General features: G+C 38.5%; 1 protein-coding gene across 1 annotated transcript in view; it reads left to right on the plus strand.

Moving 5' to 3' along the window:
- The first annotated feature begins 10793 nt into the window (after positions 1 to 10793).
- LOC125272074 (gastrula zinc finger protein XlCGF7.1-like) overlaps positions 10794 to 14283 on the plus strand; it is a 4808-nt gene continuing 1318 nt past the window's right edge. The window contains exons 1-2 of the mRNA XM_048197051.1: positions 10794 to 11302; positions 13664 to 14280. Of these exons, the coding sequence (XP_048053008.1) occupies positions 11029 to 11302; positions 13664 to 14280 (891 nt within the window). The 5' untranslated portion in view covers positions 10794 to 11028. The remainder of the gene's footprint in view (positions 11303 to 13663; positions 14281 to 14283) is intronic.

Raw genomic sequence — 14283 nt, forward strand, 5'->3', positions numbered from 1 at the left:
TTTGCCATATTGAATTCTGCATTATATATGTGGATGTTAAAGTCCCCAGTAATAGCAAAACAGTCAAACTCTGAGGAGATTGCTAATAACAGTTCTGTAAAGTCCTCCACAAAGGCTGGAGAGTATTTTGGAGGCCTGTAAATAACTATAAGTAGAATGTGAGGAGCAACTTTTAACACAATACCCAAATATTTGAATGACAAGTAATCACCAAATGACACTTGCTTGTATAGATAGACATCTTTAAATAGAGCAGTTACACCTCCACCTCTCCTAACAGCTCTACAGACACTCATAAAAGTAAAGTTAGGTGGGGCTGTTTCATTCAGGGTTTTTGCACTGCAACTGTCTTCTAGCCATGTTTCATTTAGGAGCATAAAATCTAGGTTGTTTGTGGTTATTAAGTCATTGACTAGTAGTGATTTATTTTTAAGTGAGTGGATGTTTAAAAGTGATAACAGTTTTACTTTCTGTCTCCACAGTAATCTTTGTTTGGCATGTAATAGGCAGCAGATTAAATGGGTTTGCCAAACGGTTTAAGAAGGCCTTAGGCTTTCTATAATGTATTAAAACAGAAATAGAGAAAGCAACAGACATACTGGGTTCACGCTTGTTCTGTAAACATTTGACAGACACACATTACTGAGAGCTGTTATCAGATGTTTTTGGTTCACCTAGAACAGATGGAAGAGGATGTGGGCCCTGGCGTTGTGGGCCCAAAGAGCTCTCACAGGAGGAGGGGGAGGCCGAGCTGGGCCCACAGGCTTTGGTGGTTGCGGGGCTCTAAGCTTTTTTGTTGATATCTGGGGGCTCGCAGCAAAAGAGTGGGAGAGTTTGGTTCCAGCATACACCAGTTCCTCCATTTTCTCTGAGAAGCACAAAAGAGGAGATGCTGGAGAGAGGGATAACGTGTCCGGTGAGAGAGGCTGTTGCTCTGGTATTACCGGAGGCTGTAATATGTTATCCTTGCTTCCCTGGCTGTTTTCCCAAAAGTCGTCCTTGGCTGCTGAATCTTGGAGCAGTTCTAACACATCACTGTCTATCGGTGAGCTCTGTGGGCAGGGCTCAGTCAGGATTGTGTCCGTGAGCAGTGGTTGTTGTGGCTGCATGGTGTTATCATTGTCTTATCATTGTCTTTGTGGAATGTGTCAACCGCATGTCCATTCAGGTGCTAAAATGAAGTCCTGTGGTCAGATGTACTCTGTGCAGGTGTGTTTGTGTCATTCAGATTGAGTGGATTTGCACACACTGGTGAAGAATGCTGGAGGGAGTAGATATTGTCCTTTAGCACTCTTGAGACCAGTTTGTTTCAGTGTAGGCCATCAAGTGTGAACATTTGTCTCTGACTCCAGAAAAGATTGAAGTTGTCGATGAAATTCAGTCCCTTTATGTTGCAGGTTTTTTGCAGCCATGTGTTAAGCCCAAGTGACCTTGAACATTTATTTGTTACTCTTGCTGGGGGTGGTTCACTGATAAAAGAAAATTAATTTAAAAAAAATTTAATTAAAATCCCTTTTAAGGAGTTCTGACTGCTGTTTCTGAATAACATTCTTCCCCACATGAATGATTAGTCGATTTGCAGTCTTATATTTCATCAGAATGCTCTTAAGTTCCCTGTTTACATCAGAAACTGTTGCTTGTGGAAGGCAACATGTAGTTGTATCCCTGCTGCTAATGTTTCTGATTATGGAGATGACTCCACTATCAGAGTCCTGGGCTCGGCTGCTCTATGAGCTGAGTGCCGCTATCTGCTCGACCTTGAGCGGCAGTCAGCATAGTTTGTGCAGCAGGTAAATTCTTCAACCAGAATAACCTCCTTTTAGATGTAGGCAGCTGTGTTTTCCCTTCTCTGGAATGTAAGCTGATGGCTGTTGTCAGTGGGAGGCTGGTTGGATAAAAATTCCCCTTTTTTTAACAATCTTACTGTTAAAAACTTTGTTGGCGCCAAGATTTGTCGTTTGAGCACTGTGCTGGTCTGCTGTAGGAGATAAAATATAAAAGCAATAGAGCAAAGCGCGGAGCTGTAAGCAAGAGCATCCAAACAGTAGCAAAGCAGGAAGCAGTAGCTCTCGGGAAGAGGAGCTTCCCCTGGGCCCACAGGAGGATCCGATGGGCCAAACTGCACAGGTGGTGAGACCTTAGACCCCCCCGATGGTTGATGTAGGAGACCACCAACATGTTGTCTGTGTGGACCAACACATGATGTTCCAATTTATGTGTCAGGAAAGTAGATGGCCTCCCAGAGACCCTGAGCCGAGCGACCACTCATGATCGCCCCTCAACCTGTGAGGGATCCATTCGTCGTTAACATTACACAATGACAAGGAGCTCCCAACACAGGCCCTTGGGACAGGAACCCCCTGTATCTCCAGAGGCGCCTGTATCTCCAGTGTCCCTTGTGTTTCCCGTTCAGCCTCCCTCTCCCGCCTCCTCATCCAAACAGTTCCTCAGCCCCAACATCGCTGCTGTCAGTAGTTTGAGCTGGAAGAAGTACACTCTTCTTGGCATTGAGTCTCAGCCCTAACCTTCTTATGTGAGACAGAACAACATCTCGATGTTGAACTGCCATGCGCTTGGATTGAGCTAAAATCAACCAATCCTCAATATACTTCAATACGTGAATGCCCTGGAGTCTAAGAGGATCCAGAGCTGCATCTACTCATTTTGTAAAAGTGTGGGATGAAACTGCTAGGCCAAAACTCCCTGTGCTGAGGATGGATGGATACATGAAAGTAAGCGTCTTTCATATGTACTGTCACAAACCAGTCCTCGGACCTGATCTGTGGGATGATCTGTTTGAGTGTAACATCATCTTGAACTTGAGCTTCTGAACAGAGCGATTTAATGCGCATAAATCTAGAATGGGACGCAACCCTCCATCCTTCTTTGGAACAATGAAGTAACGGCTGTAAAACCCTGACAGCAGCATCATCATCATCATCATCAAGCAGTGGGAGGTTCCGACCTTTGCAAATATTGTGCAAAATGCACAAGGATTGGTATTTTGTCAACAGTTCAGTCCAGAATACCTGTTATAATTGAGCTGCTGTTCCCCTTGTGGTCTTCTTTAAGGGGTGAGAAGCCAGCATTTTAAAGGGTAACCCGAGTCACCCAGCAAATGACATCCAGGGCGAACATAATTTTGTTCCACTCTGGGAAAGAACCCGAGCATCATGTGTTGACCCTGGCCATTTTGGCACGAGATCGAGAATCTTGTAATTGGCATCAAATACAACTTGAACATTGATGCTGTGGAATCCTTTTCGATTGACGTATGTTTCCTCATTTACAGTTGGAGCAATGATGTGAACCTGTGTGCCATCGATGGCTCCAACAACTCTAGGGAAGCCTGCAATCCTCATAAAATCTGCTTGCTAGCTAGCAGGTGGGTTAGTATCAACGGCTAAAATCATGCAAAGTGTTTTACAACTAACCAGATTGTCCGATTTCTTCACTTATCCTCTCCCAGGCAAGGTCCTTTTTATTCCTGTCGCAATAAAAATATGATGACACATCATAGAGCTCAGGGTGGCCACTCACAGCTACTATTATCTTTGTTCTGATCTTCACCGCTGATTACGTCATAAACACGTTACTACCAAAGCAGAGTCCCTGATTGGTTAACGCGCCGCGAATTTTCGCCAAAGTTCAGATTTTTCAACTCGGGCGTCAGACGCTCAATTCGCGCGTCAGGCGCGTGAACGCTCAATTAGTGCCACGCCATTCGTGCGTCAACGGCCGATTCGCGCCACACTAGACACTTGATTCGTGCCGCAGGATGTCTAGACACGCGTTTACATTGACTTAACATGTAAATTGGACGCCCCAGACATGTTTGGTGTAAACGTAGTAATTACAGTACAAACAGTGAAAGCGTAAATGTGAATCTTGTCCAGTCTCTTGCAATCAAACTCACACAAACACTAAGGTGTAACCTACAATTTACAATAATTGTCATCAAAACTGTAGCCATAGAACATCCCTCCAGAGTACACAATTATATTGACAACATGACTGAGCAATTTGACTTTATTATCCATACACAGTGACACAAGGACTTGTCATTCTGATGGCACTGACATGTTCATTAAAGAATCAAAATATTCAGGTAAATGTGCACATCCCAAAAAAAAAAAAAACTGGGCTCAGGTGCAGGACAACAACAACAACAACAACAACAAAAACTAATGAGAAAAAGAAATGTGAAGTCTGCACACTGAAAATAACTGCTCCAATAAATAATTTATTAAATAATGCAGCGTTTCGACCAACAGGTCTTCATCAAGCACAAACATGTGGCATACACTCAACTCTTTATGTTGAACACCTGATGTCTATCTGTAATCAACCTGAATCATGAAACAGGTGACACCCAAAGGCTCATGTGGGAATAATATATATATATATAAAGGGTTTAATATTAAAATCCTCATTAAGTCCTGATGGTGACAAGGTGTTTATTGTGTAAATCCAAAACCATTCTCTTTGTAACAACTTCCTCTTGTAATCACCCCCTCTCAATGGTTTTGTAACCTTCTCAAGACCAATGTATTGTAACACACTAACATTATGGCCAACTTTTTAAAATGAGACAATATAGGATTACGCATATCTCCGGTCCTAATGTTGCTACGATGTTCACAAATTCGAGTACGCAATGATATGGAGGTTTTTCCGGATAAGGTAGATAACATGAGTAGAAGAACAGGTAATAGTACAGTGTATCCGTATATTGCGACCAGTGTGTGGATGACTAAAAGAGTTACATTTGTATGTAAATGCACACTGGGCACAATTGCCAAACCTATAATTACCAGAAGGATGATTCGGAATGGTTTTTATGAGAAGAAAAATCTGATTTCACAAGCAAGTCACAAAGTTTATTTTGTCATTTAAAAATTAATTTTCGGGGAAACACGTGATATTTTGAGATCACTAGAGATGATATGCCAATGCTTATTTAAAACATTTCAAAACGCCGCACCTAATGCTGAGTATTTAACCATACACATGGTAGAATTTGAGTGTTGCCTTTTATTGTTTTTAGCACGTAAACATTAAATCTGAGATAAATCATCAAATTTCTTTTTGGCATCATCGATCCATTCGTTATGGTAGCCACAATTAAAAATTTTTTTGGTTAAATCAGTAGATTGCTGAGAATAAGCTTCATTTGTGCTGCAAACTCTACGCTAATTGACTGATAGGTAAACTCTTAATTAGAGATCTAGGATGAAAACTGTCACCCCTTAAGATGGTATTGCAATCCGTTGGCTTACGATACAAATCAGAAGCTTTAGATCACTAATGTATACTCTAACATCAAGAAAACTGATACTAGATGTGTCACATTCCATAGTAAAATTAACATGCTCATTCCTAGAATTAAGATAATTCAAAAACGCCAACATCTCTACAGGAGTGGCCTTTGTTATCATAAAAACATCAATACACAATTTGTAAAGCAGAATCTTAGAGAAAAAAGGATTAGACTCATTTAGAATAAAGTCATTTTCAAAAACTCCCATGGCATAATTAGGTGCTATTTTGCTACCCATAGCAGTACCTTTTAATTGCAGATAAAAATCATCCTGAAAGCGAAAAAAAGTTATTAGCCAAAACAATACTTGCAAGATCCAATAAACATGCTGTACTTGGTTGTAACTCCACAGATCTTCGTTTGAAAAAATGTTCTAGAGCCAGTAAGCCATCAAACTCTGAACATCAAAAGAGCTTTCATCCATGAAAAAAACCTGACTTGAAAAATTTCGGCAGTGTGAGTAAAGAAGAAATGGGAAAACTAGAAGCAAAAATATAAAGTAAGTAAATGCGATGTTGCATTTTGACATGTTTTGGCATAAATATGAATAATTAGTTTATATTCAATATTTAACTAATTGTGAGTCTTTTTTCCCTACAAATGTTATAGGATCTTAAGTATCCACAGTCAGGGGTCAGCACGGGGGGGGGGAGGTGACAGCAGCAGCATCTAGGAAGTGGTGATGGATGCTGCATGAGGTTCTAAGCCATCCATCACCCCACCAGTGCTAATACAATCTGGCAACCAAGATGGCCCTTCTGATGTTGCTGGCGGAAAAAGAAAGAGGGTCAGGAGAGAGTGATCTTTTAATCTATCTGAGAGAAATCTGAGAGAAGAGAGAGGAGAAAAGAAAAAGATAGAAAAGAGAGCGGAAGAAGTTAGAAGGAGAGAAGAAGAGTTTAGGGTGAGAATGGAGCTGAGGGATGAAGAAATGAGAAGAGGTTGTAGCTCCTTACTTTAATGGAGGTCCTTGCCAAAACTTTAATGAAAAAATAATTGTAATGAATAATAATACTAAAAATAATAACAACAATAATAATAAATGAAAAATCAAAATGGAAAATAACACAATATTTGGTGTGATTGATAGTATTTTTTTTTTTTTTTTTAGGAGAACCAGTGAGGACAGGAGGAGGTAATGATTATTTTGTGTTTTGCAATAATTTCTTTTTAAAGGTCCCATTTTTCGTGTTTTTTTGAAGCTTTGATTGTGTTTATAGTGTGCAATATAACATGTGTTCATGTTTCGCGTGTAAAAAAAACCAGTATTTTTCACATAATTTACTTATCTGTATACCGCTGTTTCCACTGTCATAAAAACGGGCTGATGACTTCCTTGTTCTATGAAGTCCCTTCAGAAATACGTAACGAGTTCTGATTGTGCCAGCGGTTCCTGTGTTGTGATTCGACAGCAGCTTAGCGCATCTTGCCCGGAAAGGTCACGCCTCTTACCATAACGTGGAGATGCACGCGCTCAGTGTTATTGTAAACATGTCTTTAATTTTACCCTATCAATTTGAGCCGGAATCAGACCCGGTGATTGGACTGCGGGATGAAAATAACAGCGTTTCGACGACATGGCGACAAACACACTCTACAAACGCAACTCTTGTGTATTCCTGTGGGCGGAGGTTAGTCAAAAAACTGTTTTAGGGACGTCATTAAAGAAGGAAGTAGAGGGATGTAGTCCAAACTGGCCGTTCGATGTAGGCGACTTCTGTTAAATAAAATATCTCGCTTGGCATTGAACTTTGAGCTTTAAAATTTTACAGATTTTATTTATACTCTAACAACAACATTACACACTAACTAAAGTTTGAAACATGGGATCACGAAGAACGGGACCTTTAAATACAGTCCTCCCACTTCCATAGGATTTCGTGTTTCTGTCCTCAGCCATAATTTTGCAAATTTTAGAGCTATAACCAGATGTAAACCAGTGTTACTATGATATAATGAAAACCCATGACAAATTGCATGTTGATTAGGATATTTTTAATAATACCAGCAAAAAAATCGTTATAATTACTATGACCATTAGTTAATTTATTATTAATTTGTTTAACTGGGTGTGTGATTTATATTAGAACAGAACATTTATAGAACTTTGTAACAATGTTGAGTTGAGATACACGACTCTAAACATAATCTGGTGCCAAAACTGCTGCTGCCAGACGGTTCCTCAAGGTATCCACACACACTACTTCTCTGGCTTCGCCGTTGTCCTCTTTGACATCATCGTCATCCACTTCTGCATCATGTCACCGGTCGCAAAGCACATGTTGTGTAGAATTACACAACATGTAATGACAATGGTGGTGAAATCTGGGCTCACCTCTAGAGCTTTAAAGGTGACCTATTATGCTAAATTCACTTCTGCGTGGTGTTTGGACATAAATGTGTGTTGGCAGTGTGTGTACACACCCACTCCTTTTTTTAAATCCCCATAAATCATAAGCATTTATTAAAAATATTAAGCAACTGTTTCCACTTTCCAACTTTGAAAATTAATCAGCATATTAGAATGATTGCTGAAGGATCATGTGACACTGAAGACTGGAGTAATGATGCTGAAAATTCAGCTTTGCATCAGAAATAAATTATATTTTAAAGTACATTCAAATAGAAAACCATTATTTTAAATTGTAATAATATTTTTAAAATATATATTGCTGTTTTTGATTAGATAAATGCAGGCTTGATAAGCTTAAGATACTTATTTCATAATGCCACATACACTAATAATTAATCAAAAACCAATCACCAATGGTAATATTGCCAATCAAAAATGGTAATATTCACATCACCATTTCGCCGGCCTACACATAATATAGTGTTGTCACGGTACCAAAATTGCAGTAGTCGGTACCGATACCTTGAAAATTTTACGGTTCCCGGTACCAATTTCGGTACCAAAGCAAAATCTGTTGGAGCTATTTTATTATTTTAAATATGATTTGGAGTGTGTGTGTTTGTGTGTGTATATATAGGCTGCCTCAATTAAATATATATAAAAAAAATAAAATAAATGCTCAAACATCCATTTTGTACTTTTGAAAAAAACAGGATATGCTGGTAAGGTAGGTTTTAAAGCTGGTATGCTGGTTTGAGCTGGTTTATGCTGGTCAAGGTCTGGTCCTATGCTGGTCCATGCTGGTCCTAAACTAGTCCTGGACCAGCATAAACCAGCTCAAACCAGCATACCAGCTTCAAAACCTACCTTACCAGCATATCCTGTTTTTTTCAACAGAGGTAACAGATGTGCGTGTTTATTTTACCTATTCCGTCAGTGAAACAACACACTACAGCCTGTAAAACTATGAAATAAGCGGTAACCTAAACAGTAACCTAAATAATAAGAAAGCTAAATATTAAAAAAAAACATTAGTTTTTTATTTCCACACAAAGATGCGTCATAGGCTGCGTTTACACTTGGCATTAACATGCGACCTGTATCTGGATGTTGTCCGCATACGCATTGAAAAGACAAGTGTAAACGCATTTGTGATCGGAATGTTATCCGATCAACGTGTCCTGGTTCGGAGGTAGTTGAGGACGCATTGTGATCGGATCTTAGTATAATGTAAACGCGATCCAGCCGTGTTGTCTGCATTCACAGGTTGATGTCACACAAAACCCTGCCCACCTCTTCTCCTCTCTCCTGAACTGTCAGTAAAGATGGAGGACAGTAGGCCGTGGAGCGCTAGTGAAACTCGGATCTTTGTGGAGCGATGCGAGTATTCAAGCTAAGCTTGAAAGTAGTTATAGAAATAAAACAATATAGTTTTGAGTGCATGTGGCATGGGCAGCTTACACATCTGGAAAGGCACCATCAATGCTGAAAGGTATATCCAAGTCCTAGAACAACATATGCTCCCATCCAGACGTCGTCTCTTTCAGGGAAGACCTTGCATTTTCCAACATGACAATGCCAGACCACATACTGCATCAATTACAACATCATGGCTGCGTAGAAGAAGGATCCGGGTACTGAAATGGCCAGCCTGCAGTCCAGATCTTTCACCCATAGAAAACATTTAGCGCATCATAAAGAGGAAGATGCGACAAAGAAGACCTAAGGCAGTTGAGCAACTAGAAGCCTGTATTAGACAAGAATTAGACAGAATTCCTATTCCTAAACTTGAGCAACTTGTCTCCTCAGTCCCCAGACGTTTACAGACTGTTATAAAAAGAAGAGGGGATGCCACACAGTGGTAAACATGGCCTTGTCCCAACTTTTTTGAGATGTGCTGATGCCATGAAATTTAAAATCATCTTATTTTTCCCTTAAAATGATACATTTTCTCAGTTTAAACATTTGAGATGTCATCTATGTTGTATTCTGAATAAAATATGGAAATTTGAAACTTCCACATCATTGCATTCTGTTTTTATCCACAATTTGTACAGTGTCCCAACTTTTTTGGAATTGGGTTTGTATATAATATATATATTATGTAATATGTTGCCTTAATCAAAATGTTCATGAACTTTGTGATACTATTTTAAAGTGATTTCCATCATTTTCACAGATAATAAATTGTATTTACCTGTGAAAACAAACCTGGAAAGAGACATGAGGCTCTGAGGAGAAAAACGAGAGATTCTCCATGCATTCCAGTGAATTATTAATGGGATATATCGTAAATTATATTGGGAGAACAGACCACAAATGTGCAGTATATATACAAAGGGACAAAATAAAATAATCACAAGGATAGAAGGCAGTGACTGAAAAGAGCTCTTGCCATAGATATTCTTGTTATAACATGTTACATTAAAATACCAAGTGTTACGTTATCCTCATGATGTCTGACAATAAAACTTGAAAGAAAAATTGACAGCTCATTCAGTCAAACTTACGGATAAGCTTTATTTGTAGGGAAACCTTATGATTTGAAACGATTCGTTTGTCTTTTTAAATGGAAGTTCCCCAAACAGGAAGTGCAACCCATAATTCGAAATGGGTTGGGCTAGTCATCCTGTTGATATGGCGGATAAATGACGTCAGATTCATATTCTCTATAATATATATATATATATATATATATATAAATGAATATGACTTTGAACTTTAATGTGTTTCAATTCGGACACATGAATGAACTCTGCTTTATGAACTCATACAACCTTTTTACCATGTTTGTTTGTATCATAATTGCCACTGTTTTAATTTTAATACAAAGATTATCTGGTAAAAGTAATTATTTTGGGACTTTTATTTTGGAGTGACGACATGACGTCATAAGACTGCGCCGCAATCCTGTATCTGCTGTGATTCTGCTGAAGAAAGGTTTGTTTTAAAAATGTAATCTGTTTAAATAGAAACAGTTAAATGCTTAATAGTTGTGTGTTTTGTTTTAAACAAGCGATGTGAAATGAGTTTATTTAATATTTATTGTAACATTGTGATTCTTTATCTCTGGCGAGTAATAATGGAGAAACTGAACTTTTCAACTCCGAGTCAATTGAATCAAACACTGAGAAATGATTCAGTGAATCACGACACGTGCTGCACAAACAGTGAACATGAACGAGAACAACAAACACTAACAAACTAACTAATCATGTTTTCATCAGTCATAAATACCTAAATATGAAGTCTATTAATTTGCAGCGTTAGTTTTTAGTGTGGGGTTTGTTTGTTTTTTGGTCTAACCGGGTCATTAGACCAATAGGCCTAACTGTTAATTATTCTCTTCTTAAAGATGGCGTTTAAAAAAGAGGAGGAGAGTGAAGATATGAAGATGGAGTTTATTAAAGAGGAGACTGAAGACATGAAGATGGAGTTTATTAAAGAGGAGGAGAGTGAAGATATAAAGAGTGAGTTTATTAAAGAGGAGACTGAAGACATGAAGATGGAGTTTATTAAAGAGGAGGAGACTGAAGATATAAAGATTGAGCTTATTAAAGAGGAGAGTGAAGACATGAAGATTGAAGAAACATTCAGTGTGAAACATGAAGATACTGAGGAACAAACAGGTTGGTTTTATTCTCAAAGCTGAATTTGATCATTATTAAAATGTCCAGCTCTACAGAAATATACAGTATAATCTTACAGAAAAGTGTCCAAATTCACTCAGTCGGTTCATTCACTTCTTCAAGTGGACTTACTATAGAGCTAGAGTTAGTGTTTGGTTACTTGTAATTAAGCATTATTAACTCATTACTATAGAGAGTAAATGTAGCAATGTGTAACTACATCACTTTAAAATTCAGTGTTTCCATTAAATCTGATCCTGAACCACAAAACCAGTCATAAGTCGCACGGGTATATTTGTATATTTGGGGGGCACCACTACTATTTTAATTATGAAAAAAATTATATATAAACATTAAGCAAAAACTAATTCATTTAAAGCTAAACTGAAACAGAAACTGGCGTTATAGCCTATAATTTGGCACAAATCCGAATGTTTCCATATTCACGATTTGAAGGCTAAACTATATTATTTAAAACACTTTCATTGTACACATACTACTATAACTTTATATATTTGGTTGAATGTATGTTATTTTTACAATTAACAGGTTGCGATGTCAAGTTACTAAAACTGATATATGTTGTGTGTACGCGAGGCGCCGGCGCGATCACTTTAATTTTCTTATAAAAGTGGAAACAACTCTAAAATAGGCTACTTAGATGTAACACCAGTCGAATCTGTGAAGGGTTAAAGGTGCAATATGTAATATTTTTGCAGTAAAATAACCAAAAACCACTAGGCCAGTGTTATATATTTTGTTCATTTGAGTACTTAGAATATCCCAAATGTTTCCAACTATTTGTAAATCGTGAGAAAATTGCAATTTTACCCAAGGCTCCGGGACGTGTGAGGAGTCGCCTGTCAATGGCGTCATACCCACGTTACCCTCGGTTTCTGGTTTTATTTTGTAGAAACCATGGAAACACCAAAGACGCTTTAATATTTACATGTTTTAATAGACAAGGGAACAACTGTTCTGATATATTTATAGACAGAAATCTAATTATTGTTTTATAGCTCAACACGTTTAGTCTTATTGTTTAAATCTAATTTTCTTGATTTTTTGCGAGTACCATGCTTTACCACGCCTCAGAGAAAAACACTATTTTGTGAAGTAGCTAACATAGCATAATCAGATGCAGCTTTATGTTTAGTAACAGTAATACAGCATTTTCTCCATCATACAATACGTTTTAAAATTAATTGCATGCCATTTATCAACACAATCATCCAGCATTTAATGATATTGTAAAATCGATCTATCTTACTGCAGTGTGTAACAGTGTCTCACAGCAGCCGCCGAGCGAATGCACAGAGTAACGTTATAACATCATTTTCAACACTCTCAAATGTCTCTAATATGATAAACAGAGCTGTGTTACCTCATACTCATGACCGGAAAAGCGGGATAATTACTATTAGCAGATAATTACTATTATCTTTTTTTTTACATAAACACTGAATGACAAACAATATCTTAAGCACCACCACCAGTTCTGCTTAGTTAAAATGACAAATATGCATTCATGGTTACCAAGTTTTAGTTCTCGTTAATAAAGTTGCTAGACAGATTCTGCCAGTGTTGGTTCAGTGTAAACAATGATGTACATCTGAGTCCTTAATATGGAGGGAAGTTAGCAAGGGAAGGGCATAAAAATCCAAACTTGAGCACAGCCCTGGAGTACCTCAACAGGACACTTTGTAGATGTATTTGAAATATCCATCAGTCTCAGATCAGAGTATCAGAGCTGATGAGTTGAACCTAGAGCAGGAATGACCAAACCTGTTCCTGGAGATCTACATAGATGCAGAGTTCAGATCCAACCCTGATCGATCACACCTGCCCCTGAAGATCTTAGTTCACTGCTTCAGGTGTGTTTGATCAGAGTTGGATCTGAACTCTGCTGGAAATGTAGATCCAAAGCCACTGGAAGGCAAGCCTGCAACCTTTAGCCAAAAAAAACATAACTGCTAATGCTAACGCTCTGCCCCTGGCGGTATGCAGGGAAGAAGACCAGAGGCTGTTTTTTGAATGGATGTCAATGGATGAGAGGCTTCACTATGCTAATTAAACAGCTTTTGTGGGGAAATAGCAAATCATTTTAATTAATTGACTCACAGCCTACGCCGTACCTACGCCGTACACACGACGCAGAAGTATAAATCAGCCTCAAGTCTTCAGGAATGCTTGAAAATTACAGGCGGGTGTATTTGATTAGGGATAAAACTTAACTCTGCCAGGACCAAAGCTGCCCATCCCTGATCCATAAGATAGAATAGGGAATAGATCAAACATGTTTTTGGTTTTGATGCTTTAAATGTCTAAATTGTTTTTTTTTTTTGTCTATTTTTGCTCTAGACCTAATGGCACTGAGAGAGATGACTCATGAACTTAATGAAAGGGAAGATAATTTAATGACTGGAGAAAAATCAACAAAGGTTTCCTTACAAAAAGGAGCTCAAAGTTATTTAACCTGCCAACAGTGTGGAAAGACTTTTGATCAACATAGAAACCTTCAAGTCCACTTGAGAGTTCACACTAGAGAGAGAGCCTTCACTTGCCAACAATGTGGAAAGAGTTTCATACATAAAAAACACCTTAAAGTTCACATGAGAACTCACACTGGAGAGAAACCATTCACCTGCCAGCAGTGTGGAAAGAGTTTCAGTCGAAAAGAAAACCTTAAGGGCCACATGATGATTCACACTGGAGAGAAGCCTCACACCTGCACTCTGTGCGGGAATGGCTTCACACGGGAACGAAGCCTCAGGCAACACATGAGAACTCACACTGGAGAGAGCCCGTTCACCTGCCAACAGTGTGGAAAGAGTTTCATTAGAAATGAAAACCTTAAAGTCCACATGAGAATTCACACTGGAGAAAAGCCTTTCACCTGCCAACAGTGTGGAAAGAGTTTCAGTCAAAAAGGAAACCTTAAAGACCATATGACAATTCACACTGGAGAAAAGCCTCAAGCT

The sequence above is a fragment of the Megalobrama amblycephala genome, linkage group LG1, assembly GCF_018812025.1.
Source record: "Megalobrama amblycephala isolate DHTTF-2021 linkage group LG1, ASM1881202v1, whole genome shotgun sequence".
In the NCBI taxonomy this organism is placed as follows: Eukaryota; Metazoa; Chordata; class Actinopteri; order Cypriniformes; family Xenocyprididae; genus Megalobrama; species Megalobrama amblycephala.